Source organism: Lepus europaeus, chromosome 1 (genome assembly GCF_033115175.1).
Source record: "Lepus europaeus isolate LE1 chromosome 1, mLepTim1.pri, whole genome shotgun sequence".
In the NCBI taxonomy this organism is placed as follows: Eukaryota; Metazoa; Chordata; class Mammalia; order Lagomorpha; family Leporidae; genus Lepus; species Lepus europaeus.
The window spans coordinates 178,007,035-178,026,315 of record NC_084827.1 but is presented as its reverse complement, the minus strand read 5'-3'; the positions used below and the strand labels follow the sequence as shown (position 1 = coordinate 178,026,315).

At 43.3% G+C, this 19,281-nt stretch overlaps 2 protein-coding genes across 2 annotated transcripts in view; both read right to left on the bottom strand.

Annotated features, from left to right (window-relative positions):
- LOC133761011 (UDP-glucuronosyltransferase 1-6) overlaps positions 1-19,281 on the bottom strand; it is a 215,355-nt gene that overhangs the window by 145,042 nt on the left and 51,032 nt on the right. The window lies entirely within an intron of this gene.
- Positions 17,118-18,145, bottom strand: LOC133768143 (cysteine-rich PDZ-binding protein-like). Its single transcript, XM_062202522.1, has one exon. The coding sequence runs from the start codon at positions 18,069-18,071 to the stop codon at positions 17,766-17,768; it is 306 nt and encodes a 101-aa protein (XP_062058506.1). The 5' UTR covers positions 18,072-18,145; the 3' UTR covers positions 17,118-17,765.

Genomic DNA, 19,281 nt, shown 5'->3' with positions numbered 1-19,281 from the left:
TTGGGCCCTGCACCCCATGGGAGACCAGGAGAAGCACCTGGCTCCTGCCATCGGAACAGTGCGGTGCGCCGGCCGCAGCGCGCCTACCGCGGGGGCCATTGGAGGGTGAGCCAACGGCAAAAAGGAAGACCTTTCTCTCTGTCTCCCTCTACTGTCCACTCTGCCTGTCAAAAAAAAAAAAAAAAAAGCATAAATTCTGTGGCCGGCGCCGTGGCTTAACAGGCTAATCCTCTACCTTGTGGCGCCGGCACACCGAGTTCTAGTCCCGGTTGGGGCGCCGATTCTACCCCGGTTGTCCCTCTTCCAGGCCAGCTCTCTGCTGTGGCCCGGAGTGCAGTGGAAGATGGCCCAAATCCTTGGGCCCTGCACTCGCATGGGAGACCAGGAGAAGCACCTGGCTCCTGGCTTCGGATCAGCGCAGTGCGCCGGCCGCAGCGCGCCGGCCGTGGCGGCCATTGGAGGGTGAACCAACGGCAAAAAGGAAGACCTTTCTCTCTGTCTCTCTCTCACTATCCACTCTGCCTGTCAAAAAAAAAAAAAAAAAAGAAAAAAAAAAAAAAAGAAAAGAAAAAAGAGCATAAATTCTAGAGTCAGCCTGCCCCTGCCTGGCTGGGTGACCTCATTGCTCTCTGCCAGTCGCTTCATGTTCAGTGAGATTTGCATCAGTGCCCCCTCCAGGACTGTTGCAGGAATTGGCCGAGTGAATTCTCCAGAGGAGACAAGGACAGACTCCGTAGAGGCTCTCTCTCTGGCTCTGATTATGCAATGTAGTTCAATTTGGCACTAATTAAGGGACAAAAAGTACTTTTGAAAAATCTCAGTGAACAAAAGATTCACCCCTGCCCTGTGAACAAGAGACAAGAAAAAGGGGGAGGAAGAGGAGGCAGGGAAAAGAAAAAGGGCGGGCGGCAGGCTGACAGGCCACTCCTATGCTCAGGACTTCGCTGGCCGAGGCTGACCGTATGGGAGGTTCCACGCCTGTCTTCTGGGGGTTTGCTGGCAATCTTCAGGGCACCTTCAATCTGCAGCACCCGTTTCCACCTTACTCTTCTCATGATATTCTCCCTGTATGCCTAGTTCCATGCCAAATTTCCCCTTTCTTTAAGGACAGCGGGCTTGTTAGATTAAGACCCTCCCTAAAAAGCTTGCCTTAATGGATTACAGCTGCAATGGCTGTTTCCAATATGGTCACCTTCTGTAGAACTGGGTATCAGAGCTTGGACACATCCTTTGGGGCCACCATCCAGCCCACATCACTCTTGGAGGTATAGTACCATGGTGGACATATTACAGTCACATCCCAGACAGTCCAACTCTAGGATGCAGGCACGGCTACCCTTCTATTGGTGAAAAACTGAAGTTTCCTGCCAATGGAAAGGATTTTTTTTTTTATAACTCCTGGGGTTTTAGAATGAAAAATAAAATTGGCAAACTTTTCCTGTAAAGGTCCAGAGAGTAAATATTTAAGGTTTTGCCAACCACTCCATCTCTTTGATCACGATCCAACTCTGTCATTGTAGCCAGAGAGCAACCATGGACATTACTGAAAAAAATGGACGTGGCTGTGTTCTAATAAAACTTTATTTGTAGAAACAGGCAGACTATTATGTTCGGTCCTGCTGTGGATGGTGACGAAAACCAAGATGTCAACTCTACCCAAGGTATCCACATGGCTTGATCCCCCCCTTCATTCCAGGTTTGGTCAGTGTCATCTCAGACCTTCTGATGCTCCAATTATCAAAGAACCTGGCCCATCCCTTTGCTCTGAAGTCCCTCCTCCTTATTGCTCAACCTCTCCCCTACCATATATTTACTATGTGTCTCCTGGAAGGAATGGGAGCACCTTGGGGAAAGGGTAACGTCTGCTTTGTTCTCTGCTATATCCCCAGTGCCTAGAACGAGGCCTGGTATGCAGTAAGCTCTCCGCAAATGTTTGCTGGATGGACAAACTAGCTTTTGGGGGTGCCTATCCATTTTATTCTCATTTCTCATTTTGTCTTTCACATAGTAAGACATTAGAACGATTGAAGAACCACATGATCCTTTCTGAAAAGCTGGTCACTGACTCCATCTACATGTGTTTAAGGAAAAGACCGACTGTTTTTGCTTTTATGCCTGCACTCAACACATGCCCATCTGTGACCAGATGTGTGGGGGTTTCTCCCACACTCACCACTATCCAACACCCACTGGATGTCTGCAATTCCATCCCATCTGGCCACCGACCAGTTAGTGCCGACCCCACAAGGTAAAGGTTCAGTCCTTCATGACTGCCCTCTGACCCCAAACACAGGAACACTTGCCCAGGCCACCCACAAATTCTGTCTGGCTTGGCTCCAAATCAGAGGCCTCCACACCCTCCATCTTGGCTCAGTCACTTGCTAGGATGACTAACAAAACCATGGATAATGGTTTATTGAGTCAGTTCCTAGTTTATTACAGAGGGTGCAATAAATAAACCCACGAAGAAGCACAAAGGGAAAGATGTGTGACAAGAGGCACAGGGCTCCATGCTCCCTCCCAGCGAGTGCCCCCTGCAGCCTGCTGCAGCCCGAGAGCTCTCTGTGCCCTGCCCTGTGGGGTGTTAACCGGGACTTCATTAAGGAATCACTGGCCATTGGTGATCAGCCTTTTAGACCAGGCCCTCCTCTACCATGCAGTCACAAGGTGATTGCCCTGGCCACCAGCCCCAGTCCCCAGGGACTTTCTGAAAGTCACTTGAGTCCTAAACGCAGGCGTGGTTGAATGGGGCTTGTTTTAGAGAACAGAAGGCACTCAGTTCACCCTCGCTTCCCCTAGGAAATCACAAGGGCGTTAGGAGCTCTGGCCAGGAAACGCAGACCAAGACCCAGACGGCTATTTCCCATTCTATATCACATATCAAACATGCAACCCGTGACTTGCCTTTAGGAAATTCGGTCTTCAGACGTGGAAGTGAGGCCAGCACGGTGAGAGCCCCGGAGAAGGACTCAGAAAGCCTGGTGTCTGCTTCCACATCAGCCAGGGGAGGGGCTGACTCTGAGCATCAGGTTTTGCAACTCAGAGCCAGGGGGAGGGTCAGATCTGGGGAAGGGCCCACCCTTCATATTATGGAAGAGGGCCCAGAGGATTGTGGATGTGGAAGCCAGACCACCTCCGTGAGACACAGTTCCTAGTACAGCCAGTGTGGGCTTGCCCAGAGCTAGTCACGCACAGGCCTGTCCTGACCCACACCGTTGGCACTGGAGGCACCGTAGGGCCTGGGAAAGGAGAAGCAGCCTGAAGCACCGGATTGCAAGCGCCATGGCAAGCTCCAGGCTGGCCCCAGGAACACAGCCAGCATGCAAGCTCATTGTTCAAGTCACGCAAAGCTCTGGCTCCATCCAAGCTGGGAGCCCCCTCCCAGGGAGAGAGGCCCAAACAGGGCTTCCTACTTACAATGATCAGAGTGAGGAGGGTGGCAGGAGGCATCCACCACACAGCAATAAGACAATGGAGCATGATCCACCCTGCAGACAGTTAAGAGCTGGGCAAGACCCCTCCCCCAAGAATGGTAAGTACAAGTTTACTTGAAAAGGTTCATGGTGGGGCCAGCATGGTGGAACAGTGGGTTAAGTTGCCATCTGCAGTGCCAGCATCCCATATGGGCACCAGTTCAAGTCCTGGCTGCTGATCCAGCTCTCTGCTATGGCCTGGGAAAGCAGTGGAAGATGGCCCAAGTCCTTGGGCCCCTGCACTCAAGCGGGAGACCCAGGTGAAGCTCCTGGCTCCTGACTTCAGCCTTGCCCAGCCTTGGCCACTGCAGCCATTTGGGGAGTGAACCAAAGGATGAAGGATCTCTCTCTCTCTTCCTGTCTCTGTGTAACTCTGCCTTTCAAATAAATAAATGAATCTTTTTTTTTTTTATTTGCCAGGCAGAGTTAGACAGTGAGAGAGAGAGAGAGAGAGAGAGAGAGAGAGAGAGAGAGAGAGAAAGGTCTTCTTTCCATTGGTTTACTCCCCAAATGGCTGCCACGGCTGGTGCTGCACCAATCCAAAGCCAGGAGCCAGGTGCCTCCTCCTGGTCTCCCATGCAGGTGCAGGGGCCCAAGCACTTGGGCCATCCTCCACTGCCCTCCCGGGGCACAGTAGAGAGCTGGACTGGAAGAGGAGCAGCCAGAACTAGAACCCGGCACCCATATGGGATGCCGGAGCTACAGACAGAGGATTAACCAAGTGAGCCACAGCGCTGGCCCCAATAAATAAATAAATCTTTTAAAGAAGAAGTTCATGGAAAATGGAATGAAAATCCAAGTTTAGGGGCAGGTGTTTGGTATAGTGGTCAAAATGCAGGGAAGTGCGGCTTCCCCAGAGACATGTGCAGTGGGCAATGGTTCTACTGCAAGGGCTGTGTCTACAACTCTGCAGCGGGCTTGCAGCAATATGAGTGGTGGTCCCAGGAGCAGGGGGAGTGGCACAGGCTACTCCTCCTCCTCGTGAAGGGCCTCCACGATCAGCTCTTTTCGCACCTCCACTTTGACTTCCAAAGTGTATTTCACAGTCCGAGCCATGTCTATTTTCATCACGGCTATGTCCCCAGCACTCAGCAAAGCACACAGCGTCTCTCGATAGATTCTTGTGAAATGAGGACCTTTCACATTAAATGATGACTGGCAGCCAACTGCAGGTTATTCTGTAACACCACCAGAAACAACTCAAATCTACCAAGGGAACAGTCCATGATGTAAATCAAACCCACGGTGGGCAAAGTTCACTGCATGGAACATTCCCACAAGGTCGAGGCAAAACATTTCCCAAGAGCTCTGCTGTCTTCAGGGGCAGGCAATCATGTGCAGAGGCCAGGCACATGGGCTCTGAAGTCAGTACGACCGGGCCTGTTGTACATGAATGTTCACAGCAACATTATTCACTGGGAAACAGTCAAAACACCCACCAACAGACAAAGGATAAACAAACTGTGGCAAATCCATACATGGAATGCAATGCAACCATACAAAGGGACAGAGTGCTGACTCATACTACAATAAGGATGAACCCTGAAGCTAAGTGAAGATGTTAGTCACAAAGGACCACGTACTGCAAGACTCTGTCTCCAAGAAAGGCCCAAGACAGGCAATCCACACAGACAAAGGCCACTTGGGATGGCAGCATCCCATACTGGAGTGCGGTTCAGCATCTCTACCTCTGGTTCAGCTCCTTGTAATGCTCCTGGGAAGGCAGTGGAGGACGGCCCAAGTGCTTGGGCCCCTGAGACCCACATGGAAGAGCTGGATAGAGTTCCAGGCTCCTGAGTTTGGGCCCCAGCCCCAGGCATTGTAGCCATTTGTGGAATAAACCAGTAGATGGAAATCTCTCTCTTCCTCCCTGACCCCTACTCCTGCAAGGTCTGTCGATCCCTCTCCTTCTCACTCTGCCTTTCAAATAAATAAATAAATAAATAAATCTTTAAAAAAAAGAGAGAGAGAAGAAAATGAATTCCCAAGGCTGGGAGAATGGGGGGAATTGAGAAGTAACTGCCAATGAGCCTGGGGTATCTTTTGGGTTGAGGCAAAGTTCCTGGAATGAGCTAGTGGTGAATGTTCCTGTGTCTGTGAATCCGCTGAAGAACACGGAATTGTACAGTCTAAAAGGATGAACTGAATGTGTGGGTTGAATCCTTTATGGAAGTTTAGAAGAAAGAATAGCGACTACGGGTCTCTGTCTCCTAGACAGTAAAACTGACTCCAAGGCTGCTGTAAGGAAACTACGCAGCTGGTGCCTGAGTAGAAAAACAAATCAGAGAAGCCAGACTGCAAGTCCAGAAGCAGATGCATAAGAGCACAGACGCTCAAAATGTGATAAAGATGCCTTTCAATACACTGGATAAAGACTGCATTCTTTGCTAAATGATGTGGGACAATGCACTATTGGTAGAGAAAAAATAAAATTAGATCCTTCCAGTGTACAGTTTAAAGTTCTCATTGTAAAAAATACTGCTAATATCAGAGGAATTAAAAACATTAAAACATGATGTGGCAAAAAGATTCCTACGTCTCAGGTTTAGAAAGAGCTAAACAAGTTGAAATCCAGAAAAAAACTGAGGAGAAATTAACCAATCTAACCCAAACATGAAAATCCTGTAGGAAAAATGATGAAGAAGAGCCCAGGAAATAGTCCTAATACTCAACAGGAGTAGAGCATTTCCTGAAACAAATGACCCTACAAAAATAATTTTAAAATGTGACTATATTATTCACAACACAGAAGATAAAAATGGTCAATAATAGGAAAACTGACACAGCTACATGGAATTCTTTTGCCCAGAAAATTAACAAAAATTTAAAAGTTTGACAACCAACCACTGGAGCTGCCACAGACATGGACAAACTAGAATTTCCATATATTGCTAACCAAAGTGCGAGGCTGTTCAGAGTGAGGGAAGCAGCTTGAACATTTACTGAAATGTCACCTGAGCATGCCATTTGGCCAAGCAACGCTGTATCTAGGATGCTTGCCTGCTGAGTGAAGAGTGAGGGGCCGGTGCCATGGCGCAGTAGGTTAATCATCCACCTGCGGCGCCAGCATCCCATATGGGTGCCGGTTCTAGTCCCAGCTGCTCCTCTTTCAATCCAGCTCTCTGCTGTGGCCTGGGGAAGCAGTAGAAGATGGCCCAAGTCCTTGGGCCCCTGTATCCATATGGGAGACCGGGAGGAAGCACCTGGCTCCTGGCTTCGGATCAGCGCAGCTCCCCCCGTTGCGGCCATTGGGGAGTGAACCAACGGACGGAAGACATTTCTCTCTGTTTCTCCCTCTCACTGTCTGTAACTCTACCACTCAAATAAATAAACAAATCTTTAAAAAAAAGGGTGAGAATCTAGGAACATTAGAATGTAGAGAAAATATTAAAGAATGCTTAGTACAGCCTTGTTCACAAAGGTAAAAAGTGGAAAAACCTGAATATCAATAGCAGTTGGTTGAAGAGAAAAGTGACTCACCCAAAGTAAAGATGTTTATGTAATTGTTAAAAGTGTGTGTAAAGCTGTATGCATTGGACTGTAAAGATGTCTCTGGGGCTGGGGTTGTGGCCCAACAAGGTGAAGCTGCCATCTGCTGCACCTGCAACCCACATAGGTACCAGTTCCAGTCCCTGCTGCCCCACTCCCGATCCAACTCCCTGCTAATGTGCCCGGGAAAACATCAGAAGATGGTCTGAAGATCAGAAAGCAATATTTAAAAAAAAAAAGTCATTTCTGTTCTATTGGCGAGTGAGAACTGCAAGGTAACAAACAATACGTCCAGCTTGATGCTAGACTTTATTTTAATACAGTAGGTGAGAGAGTTTCCATTAGATACATGTGTACATATATACAAATCCTAAAAAATTGGAAAAGATATTATAGGGGTACTGAAAGCATTTTTATGAAGGTCAGCATAGGAATAAAAAAGGGGGCTTTCAGATCTCACTGTGGTTTGCAGTTGCTTTGCAAAGCCAGTATCAAAATGAAGCCTGGAAATTATATGCAATTTTATATGTCGTATATACATCACTATAAGCTAGAGCAGCAGGATAAAATTTGCTAACACACCCTTAAAGGAATTGGCCAAATAACTCATTATACCAGGAAGAAACTCTGACTGCAACAAAGGTAAATGACTAATCAGTACAATAAGAAGTCTTGTGAGTGTTTTTAAGTATCAAAACCCAGGGACAGGAAGACAACGCACCTTCGACAAAGGTTTCCCCTGCTGGCAGTTGATGCCACCAACGTAGATCATGTTGGGCATCACAGGCTTGGGATGTTCCAGAACAAAGTCAGTTCGTAACAACCAAATTGATGTGTGGCTGAAGAGATCATAGGGTGTGACATGCGTTTCGAGAACTTCAGAAGCAATTTCTAAGGCGCTTTTGAAAAAATAGGAGCATATTAGGCGTTCTTCCAAGTGGATGAGATGGTTCCAAACTCTCTCCTTGAAGCTCATGACATCTGAGAATGCCAACAAACTTCTGGGCACGTAAGAGAGAGGATAGGGGCACTGCGTAGCTTCCTCAAGGTAATGACAAAATACACCCCTTCCAAAGACCACGGAGGGCAGTGAAAAGTACTTGGCGACAATTAAGCCACACATATCAAAAGGGTCCAGGAACACGGCATCAAATGAATTCTGCTTTATGTATTCCACTAATTTTTTGTCATTAAATAAGCTCCTACAATGTGAAAAAATGATTTCAAAAATACCTCTGGAAGAACCCGTTATTAAGTGAATTAAATTATTCTCCCGAATTTTCCATTGAGTTTTGGCAAAAAACATGAACTCACGGTTGAAGTCCTCCAGAGTGTGAGACGGTGTGTAGGTCTTCACTGTACAGTTCAGCGACTGTCCCAGTTGCCAACTCACCTCTGGGATGACTACAACCACCTCGTGCCCTCTCTGGATGAGCTTCTCTACGACCAAGCGCATGGTAAACCAGTGGCTCCCATCCATGGGAACCACCAGCAGCTTGCCTGCCTCGCCAGCACCAGAAGTCAGCAGCAGACATACCCATAGTGGAAGGAGGCCTCTCACAACTGCAGGCGCCATGGATAACCGCAGCCCAGAGCAACGCACCTGCTGGGAGTCCATGCTCAGTACTACAGTAGGTGGAAGAAATACCGGCACAAAACCTGCCCCAGGGAAGGCCATGTATTCCTCTAGTTTAAAATAAAAAATTACCCCCACTGCCAATGATTTACTTGGGAAAACAATAATTAATGAGGAGTATTTGCTGAGGTGCTTATTTTTATATTTTCCAGGCAAGAGTAGCTTTGAACTATGCCCGGGGAAGAGATCACATCCTGGATTGAAATGTGAGTTTAGAAAATGTTATTAAGCAATGCTGTTGACCTTCGGAGACTCAGAAATATAAGACAGAAAATAAATTTGAATAAAGCCACTTTTCCGCCACTGGACCCAAAATTAAATGGGGGTTTTATCCTCGAACTACCAAAGGCTCTTTCCCCAGAAGGAAATTGGTTCCTCTCCCAGGTTCCAAGTGGGAAAGGGACTGACTCCTTCCTGGCAGGGAAGTCGTTGTGGACAAGTGACCCTACTGCTGGAAAGGTCCCTAATTTGGGCATAGATCCCAAAACTCAGGCACACAAAGCACAGTGGCTCTCAAAAAATCCAACTCAAACAGGGGACGTCACGAAACATAGTGATTGAACTATGCAAAATCAAAGTGAAAGAAAGTATTCTGAGAGCAACAAGATGTAAGTAACAACTCAAATAAAGGAGTTCCTACACAGTTATCAGGATTCTTCCAGTAGAAATTCTGTAGGCTGGAATAGACTGGGATGATACATTCAGACAAGACCGGGCACGCTCAAGGTGGTATGGCTCTAGACTGGGATGATGCATTCAGACAAGATCGGGCACGCTCAAGGTGGTATGGCTCTAGACTGGGATGATGCATTCAAAGGACTGAAAGAAAAATGCCAACCGGGGCTGGTGTTATAGTGTCGTGGGTCATACTGCCACCTGCAATGCAGGCACCACATGTGGGGGTCAGTTCCTCTTCTGGCTGCTCCACTTTCAATCTACCTCCCTGCTAATGGCCTGGGAAAGTAGTGGAAGATGGCCCAAGTGTTTGGGCTCCTCCTACCCACGTGCGAGATGCAGGTGAAGTTCCCAGCTCCTGGCTTTGCCTGGCCCAGAACTGGGGAGTACCATCTGGGGAGTGGATGGAGGATCTCTCTCTTTGTCTCTCTCTCACTTTCTATGTATCTCTCTGTGTCTCGATTTCTCTGTGTAACTCTCACTTTCAAAAGAAATCAATTTTAAAAACAAAGAAAAAAATTCCAGCGAAGAATACTTTACCCAAAAGAGTTTTCATTCAAGATTGAGTGAGATTTAAACCCCTTTCTCAGACAAAAAGTTGTGAGTTCATTACCACTGGATCTATCTCTAAGAAATGATAAAGGGACTTTTTAAATTGAACCAAAAACCACTAATTAATAATATGAAACACTCAAAAACAAAAACCCAATGACATAAGTAAAACATAAGCACATTAAGAATTCAGGACTGTAATAACGCTGTGTAAGGCAATTTTATCCTCAGTATAAGAGTTAAACCCCAAAACTACGAATAGCAATTACAGAGAAAGTAAGTTGTGGAGGGATTCACATGACAAAATGTTGTATACTTTGACATTAAAAACATAAAAATGTAGGTGGACGAGGAGTAGAACTGTAGTTGCTGAATGCAGTCATACTTAAGTTGTTATTAGATGATAGACTGTTGACGGTAAAAGGTGTTCTAGATAAGCCTCATAGTACCCAAAGGAAAAATGTTCAGTAGGAACACACAACAAAAATAAGGAGGATAAAAAATACCTCTACAGAAAGCATTAAGCCAAGCAAGGAAGGAAGAAAGAAATTATCTATAAAACAACCAGAAAACACCTAACAAAATGGCTGTACTGGGACAGGCATTTGGCACAGCAGTTGGGACACTGCTTGGGATGCTCACACACCACACTGGAGTGTGGGTTTGAGTCCCAGCTCCATTTACACTTCCAACTTTCTGCTGATGCACACCCGGGAGGCAGCAGGTAACAACTCAAATGACTGGGTCCCTGCCATCCCTGTGGGAGACCTGAACTGAGTTCCAGGATCCTAGCTTCAGCCTGGACCGGCCTTGGCTATTTTGGGCATTTGGGAAGTGAACCAATGGATAGAAGATCTTTCCTTCCCTCTTCTCCTCCCCACCCCTGCCTTTCAAATAAAATGAGAATAAATAAATAAATATTTAATGGCAGTAGTAAGTCCTTGCTAATAATCATTAACTTTAAATACCCAATAAATGGCATACAGTAACTAAATGGATTTTAAAAAGAAAGTCTCAACTACGTAAACCGCCCAACCAGAAATGATTCCCCATAATTTTAGACATACATGGAATGAAAGAGAAAGGATAAATAAAATATTCCTCACAAATAAAACCTAAAGAGATACAGGTAGCTATACTTGCATCTGATAAAATTCACATTAAGTCAAAAACTGGTCAAAGAGACAAAAAGAAATGCTATGTAATGATAAATGGGTCTATTCATTAAGAAGACTGAACAAGGTGTGTGTGTGTGTGTGTGCGCGCACATGCATTGCCAACATGTAGCACCAATACCATGAACCTAACACAGACAGAATCTTCCATTGAACATCAAAGGAATACATACTGTCAAGATCCAGTATGGATCACATAGTGGCAAATAGGCCTCAGCTAACTTAGGGGCATTTAAATTATAACAAGCATATTTGCCAGACACAAGGATATGAAAGTAGAAACCAGTAACAGGAGAAATTCTGGAAAATCCACAAGGACATGAAAATTAAACACACTCCTAAACAACCAATGGGTCAATGAAGTAACTAAATGGAAACTTTAAAACTATCTTGAGATAAATAAGAGCAAAAACACAATAAGCCAAACTTATGGGACAAAGAAAAATAGTTCTAAGAGGAAAATGAATAGCCATAACTGCCTACATTAAAGAAAGGAAAATTTTCAAATATAACCTTAACATTACATCTCAAAGAACTAGAAAAAAAAAATCAACTAAACCTAAAATTAGCAGAAAGGAATGTTATGAGATCAGAACAGAAATAATTTAAAAAGAGGCTTCAAAATACCAACAAAACTAAGATTTGGGTTTTTTAAAAATAAACAAAATTAACAAATCTTTAACTAGCCTAACAAATAAAAAAAGAGAGAAAACAGAATCAGAAATGAGGTAAGAAATGTTATGACTGATGCCACAGCAGTAAAAGGATATGACATTACTGTGAACACAGATCAACAACCTTCAGAATCGATACATTCCTACACACATGCGACCTGCCAAGACTAAATTATGAAGAAGTAGCAAATATCAATAGAGTAGTAGCAAGTGAGGATACTGAATCAGTAATAGGAAGTCTCCCATCAAAGAAAAGACCAGGACTCGAGCGCTTCACAGCTGCTTTCCACGTAACATTTAAAGACCTAATACCTGCCCTACCCAAACTCTTCCAAAAAACCAAAGAGGAGGAATATACCCAAATTCTTTGCACAAAGCCATTACTCAGATAGCAAAGCCAGGCAAAAATCTTGTAAGAAAATTACAGATAAACATAGATTGACATGCTTAGATAAACACAGATTCCAGGGCCCAACACTTTGGCCTCATGGGTTAAGTGACCACCTGCAGCTGCCAGCATCCCATATGGGTGCTGGTTCAATTCCTGACTGCTCTACTTCTGATCAGCTCCCATCCATGCTGATACATCTTGGAAAGCAAAAGATAATGGCCCAAGTATCGAGTCCTTGCACCCAGTGGGAGACCTGGATGAAGCTCCTGGGTCCTGGATTTAGTCTGGCCCAGCTCCAGCCATTGTGGCCATTGGGAGTAAACCAGCAGATGAAAGAGCTCTCTCTGTCTCTGTCTATCTCTCTCTCTCTCTGTAACTCTGCCTTTTAAATGTATCTTTTTGTTAGAGATTTATTTATTTATTTGAGAGGTAGAGTTACAGAGAGAGAGAGAGAGACAGAGAGAGGTCTTCCATCCACCGGCTCACTCCCCAAATGGCTGCAACTGCTAGAGCTGCACTTATCCAAAGCCAGGAGCTAGGAGCTTCTTCTGGGTCTCCCACGAGGGTGCAGGGGCCAAAGCACTCAGACCATCTTTCACTGCTTTCCATAAGCAGAGAGCTGCATCAGAAGAGGAGCAGACAGGACATGAACTGGAGCCCATATGGGACGTGGCACTGCAGGTAGAGGCTTAGCATATTATGCCACAGCACTGGCCTCTCAAACAAATCTTTAAAAACAAAAACAAGTATAAAAAATTTTTTTAATAAATAAAATTTTAAAAACAAGTAGATTCAAAAATCTTTAACAAAATATTAGAGAACTGAATGCAAGAACACATTGATGAATTATTTCATATTATCAAGTGGGATTTATCCTTGAGATACAAGGATGGCTCAACATATGCAAATCAATAAATGTCATATGTTTTATGAACAGAATGAAGAACAAAACCATATAGATTCATTAGATACATGAAAAGAATTTAATGAAATTCAACAATCTTTCATGGGAAAAATTCTCACCTAAGTAGCTACTGAAGGAATGTATCCAAATACAATAAGGGATATTTATGACGTGCCCACAACTAACCTTACACTCAGTGTTGAAAAACTGAAAGCTTTTCCTCTGAGAACTCAAACAACAAGGGGGTCCATTCTTGCCTGTTGTATGCATCCTAGCATTGGATGTCTTTTCCAGTGTAATTACCAAAGACAGAAGTAACAGTTGGGGCTGGCACTGTGGTCAGGCTAGGGCTGGGCCTGGCTGAAGCCAGGAGCCCAGGAAACTACCAGAGCATCAGCAGGGACCTGGATCGGAAGTGGAACAGTGAGGAACTGGAAGCAGCACTCATATGGAATGCACTCACAGAGTTACAGGGAGTTTTAACCTACTGTGCCACAACAGCAGCCTCTTAAATAGAGTCCTTACAAGAAGTGACTAGCTGGGGCCGACGCTGTGGCAAAGTGGGTAAAGCCACCACCTGCAGTGCCAGCATCCCATATGGGTGCCAGTTCAAGTCCTGGCTGTTCCACTTCCAATCCAGCTCTCTGCTATGGCCTGGGAAAGCAGTAGAAGATGGCCCAAGTCCTTGGGCCCCTGCACCCATGTTGGAGATCCAGAGGAAGTTCCTGGCTCCTGACTTCAGATCAGTGCAGCTCCAGCCGTCGTGGCCATTTGGGAAATGAACCAGCAGATGAAGACCTCTCTCTCTGTCTCTCTGCCTCTCCTCTCTCTGTATAACTCTGACTTTCAAATAAATAAATAAATCTATAAAAAAAGAGAGAGAGAGAGAGAGAAGTAACAGTCATCCAAAAACGAAAGGGGGAAGAGAAACTTCTTTTTGCTGATGACATGATTTTTTACAGAAAACACCAAAATCTCCACCAAAAAAAAAAAAAAGGCTAGAAATAATAAATGAATAGGATAATGTTGCAGCATATAAAATGTACACATGAACTTCAGTAGCAGTCCTAGTTGATAATAAACTATCCAGTGGAGAAATTAACAAAACAATAAATCAAATACTTAGGAATACATCTAGTCAAAGAACTGAATGATCTACACACAAAAAGCTATAAAATATTGATGAAAGATTAAAGAAAGCATAAACAAATGCAAAGATATACTGTGCTCACAGATTAGAAGAACTGATTTATTTAAAATGTCCGCACTACTCAAAACTATCTACAGATTTAAAACAATTCCTAATAAAATAGAAATGACATTCTTGACATAAATGGAAACGAATTCCTGAAAAGACTCCCAATAGCCAAAAGAACTCATGGCAAAGTCAACAAAGCTGGAGGTATTAACACTACTTTATTTCAAATTATACTAAAAGCTATAGTAACTAAAATAGCATGGCACTGGCAGACACAGAGCCAGAGACAGCAGGCAAAAGAGAGCAAGTGAGAGAGAAAGCCACCCCCTAATAATTGGAAAGTAATAGAGAACCCAGAAAAGAACCCAGGTATTGGGAACCTATGGTCAGTAGACTTTTGACAAAGCTGCCAAGGATATTCAATGAGGGAAGGACAAGGACAGTCTTTTCAATTATTGCAGTTGAGAAATTTGAATGGAAATACAGAAACATAAAACTGCAAACTTCTCTCATCCATAACAGAGTATCCAACTTAAAATGGATTAACGCTTAAACTTGATTCCAGCAGCTTAAAACTACTCAGGAAAGAACATGGGAAACGTTCTGTCCTGCAATTTGGATCACTTTTATCTTTTTCTTGCTTGCTTGCCCTGGATAGGGCAACACTGAACAGGAGCAGAGGGAGCAGCCTTCATCGACCTGTGTCGCCTCGGTGGGGACACGGTCAGTCTTTGACCACTAAGCAGGTTGCTAGCTGTGAGTTTTATGAAGATGCCCTTCCTTATCTTGAAAAATGTCCTTGTTTTTCCTGTTTGCTTTGGTATCAAGAACAGCTTCTGGATTTTGTCAAATACTTTACCTGTGCCCATTGAAATGATTACATGTTGTTTTTTTTTTTTAATCTTTTTAGTTCATGTATGTGCTTTATACCTCATTTGATTGACTATACTTTTAAAATTAAAAATGTAATAGTGGTTAAATACACATAACATGAAAATTACCATCTTAACCATGTATAAGTGCACAATTTTGTACCAAGAACTCCCATATTGCTGTGTACTCAATAATCATATACCCATCCTTATGTTAAAATAATTTTCAATAATTTGCTGTGCAGATCCATCTATTCCCTTCTTTCCTTCTTTTCTAAAATTTATGGGTTCTCATTTGTTTACAGGAACTTATCGAAATTTCACTCCATCCCTATTTCAATAAATGTGAGAAAATTTGTTACATAACTACATTATCACATATAATAAAATCAACAATTCTTTAATATTATATTGTTTTTAGTCCATAATTAAATTCCCCCAGTTGCCTCCAAGTATTATAATATCGTCTTTGTATATGTTTGAAAACTAGATAAATAAAAGCAATTAAAGCTTATATTCTAATCTTGTTGGAAGACCTTGGCCATACCCACTAAAGCTCAATTTGAATTTGGATTCTGGAATGGAGCCAGAATCCAAAAGAAATGGGGGAAGCTCAGGTCCTTACTGTTGTGTGACTGAATCCCAGCCCAGTGCTTGAGAGAATTCTCCCTGAAATGTGCAACGTGAACCCAAAGCCCTTCCAGCTGGACCCAGTAGTCATTTCTACTGGAAATCATCAAAATTCTAAAATGCCTAATAGTTGTTGCTCCACCAAAACTATTCTAATGTCTTCCAGAATGTTGATCTGCCATCCTTGCTGAAGTACTGAAGTAGAGCCGTGAGCAGAATTCTGCAGATAAAACCAGGGAGGTTTTCTTACAGACCTCAAGAAAGAACAGAAACCCTCTGAGGGGCTTGAGTTGCCACACAAACACACACACAAGCAAATACACACCCTGTCATCAACAATGGTTCCTTCATATCAGACAGGTGCCAATCAGATTACGGTGCCTGCTCTCCAGCAAGTGCAGCTACTGCAAGCTTTGCACACAAGTCAGCTGCAGGTCTGGCCAGGGAAGGGGAAATGCACACTATGCCTGAGTCTTCTAGTGAGAATTCACACTTGCAAGTGAGCTATGTCCATGCCTCTTTGTCTAAGGGACCTCTTTTATATAAATTATTTCTGTATTTTCATCTTACTTAAAAGGCAGAGAGACAGACATAGAGAGGGAGAGGTTCACTCCCCCTTGGCCGCAATGGCCGGAGCTGCACCAATCCAAAGCCAGGAACCAGGAGCTTCTTCAGGGTCTCCCACGTGGGTGCAGGGGCCCAAGGACTTGGGCCATCTTCCACTGCTTTCCCAGGCCATAGCAGAGAGCTGCATCAGAAGTGGAGCAGCCAGGTCTCGAACCTGTGCCCATATGGGACACTGGCACTTCAGGCCAGGACGTTAACCCACTGCGCCACAGCGCCGGCCCCGGCATTATCTTTTAATTCCATTTTCCATGAACATTGTGAAAAACTTTTTTATATAACCAAACATACATAATACCATGTACAGTTCAATATGTTTTATACTTTATAGACACTATTATGGGATCTATAATGTGAAATCATATCTACCTGTCTGTACTCTAAACCTCTCAAGTGCCCAATAAGCCACACTGAACTCTGATGGTTCAGAAAGTTGCAGGGCCCCACCTTGGAAGAGGGCAAGGGTGAAGGCAACGTCTGGGTGGTACTTGGAGCTGCACTGATAGAGGATAACGTATAACAGGGAGAGAGCCCTTTGAGTAGGCTCAGCCTCTTGGAGTCCTGCAACTTGCATCAGTCACTGTGCCTGATCTTGCAAAGCGCAGTCATGCCTAGCTATGCCTACTTTTTTTTTTTTTTTTTGCTTTGTTCTATTTATTTCTTTGGGGGATGGGGAAGGGAGATATATAGATATAAAAAAAAGAAGTTTGTTTTTGCTTCAAAGAGCTTTCCCTAGGAGTGGGGATTCATTTTCATCACATCTCAACATGGACAAACACTGCTCTCCTGGCTCTCATGAAAACTTGAGTTCAAGGTCTTCAGTGTTTTTCCAAAATCTAGTATGTGCATATTCAGAGGGACATGTGGGTGTTCCTTCTTTTCTTGTTCATGTACAGAAGGTGCTGGAACTCTGGCTTTAAGAACCAATTTTTGAAAAAGCCCCACATCCAACTTGTCTGATGTGGTTCAGAACTAAATTACCAAGGAAGCACTCAGAAATAAATGGCCTCAAGCATTTAAATATTCTATGAAACTGCAATTAATTAAATGGCTGCTGACTTCAAGAACTATACAATAAGGGAATGAGGAAAGAGTTAAAAGTCTAGATGTCAAGTTCAGAGTGAAGTATTAAGCTCCAGCTCCAGTTTTGCAACATCTATGAATAGAGGGAAGGGATAAGAATTACATGAAGAATGTTAAATAAGCAGAGCACACAGAACCGGGAGGTCTGCTAACATTAACTTTGCCGCTGACTCTAGTTCAAAACAATGTTCCCGAGGGAAATAAGCACTCAGGCTGCTGTTCAGAACTTCTTGAGAGTTAAGGACTGAATATCAATCAACATTCTCAGTGTAAAGTAAATTACTTCTCTTAAAACATGTTATTTTATAAGTTGAACATCTATGTCATCCCTTGAAAATTCAAATGAGAAAGCAAAATTACAGAGAAAGCCAGAAACCTCATCAATATAGCTAGACAGACGTTTGCTTGTAGTTTTTGGTATCCAAAACCTTTTTTCCACACATGGCACAGATGCCCTTTTTGTAGGCACAGCCCTGGCAGTAATGAGAACCTGGTTGGTGCACAGAACTTTTACAAATTCTGCAAGTGGAGAATTTATTCTTTCCATAAGGATCAAACCTTGCTTTTTTTGAAGTCAAAGCTTTATTTTCATTCAGCTTTCTCCCACCACTTTCTGTGGTATTTCTTGTACCATCCTTCCATGTATCCGGAGTGATAACCGTGCCAAGTTTCTTTTCACATTTTTCGCACACCATCTTTCCGCCGACGACTCGCCCTCCTACCCCAGAAGCAGCCGCAGCTTGAAAACATCAACACTACAGCCTGGGAAGAATTTTCGCTATGCCTACTTTTGACAGGCCTAAAAGCTGTAATCTGACTGCTTTTGACAGCACGCATGATTTTACTTTTCCATCCATTGGCTCAAGACGCTCTTTCATCAAGTATCTGCCAATATCTATGAGTTTGTGACTTTGTCACAAAGTCTACTAAACTTGTACAAGGTCAGAACAACTAATAAATTAATACGCCCATCCTGACAAAATAATCTGCTGAGATAAGACATGATATTTCACCTGGGTCTAGCAACTGAGCAGCTGCCAAGAAACTTATTCTTGGATTTGTCAAGGCTTTTGCAACTGCAAGTGATTGGATCCCAAGCTAAACTGTCTAGATCGACAATATTATTCCACAATGTTTTGGAGGTTTGTATTCCAGTAAAGCAAAATAAGTGGTATACATACTGGGGTGAGGGAATTGTTTGCAGATAATGTTGTATACCTCATAACTCTCACAAAATCACATGAGAAATTAATAATATAGCTAGACACAAGTAAATGTGCCAAATCAAAGCTGTACTTTAATTACCAATGGCCAGTTCAAGACACAAATGGAAACTGCCCTATGCATAACAGTTTAAAAAATAATAAAATGTCTAGGAGCATGTTTTAATAAGAAAGATAAAATGCTTACATAAAGAGTGAACTTTTACTGATGGGCACAAAACAAGATCTGAATAAATAAAAAGGAATTCATATTCCTGAATAGGAAGACTTACCAGTGAAAGCATATCAATCTTTTACAAATTAACAAAAACATTTAATATAATATTATTATAGCCCTAAAGAACTATTTTTGTTTTTTGGAACTAAACAAAATAATTCAAAATTTGACATAGGATAATACATTATGAAAATTACTGAGAAAATTTAGAAAGAAGAATAGTGCTCTACCAGATGGTAAAACTTACTACAAAGCCACTGTAGTCAAACTATGGTACTATGTTAAGTTTTTGTGTGTCCCCCCCAGTCCTGTTTGTAAGGAACTAAAACATTACATCAGGTGAACGGCAAAGATTTCACTACACCTCAAATGCAGAATACCTATGAAGCAGAGGAATATTGGCTTCTTAAACAGACACATATTTAAAAAAAAAAAAAGATGCAGAACTCCTTAAGTTTTTCAGTA

What these genes read in the sequence shown, in the direction of transcription:
- LOC133768143 (XM_062202522.1), bottom strand. Translation starts at nt 18,071, where the DNA reads ATGGTGTGCGAAAAATGTGAAAAGAAACTTGGCACGGTTATCACTCCG.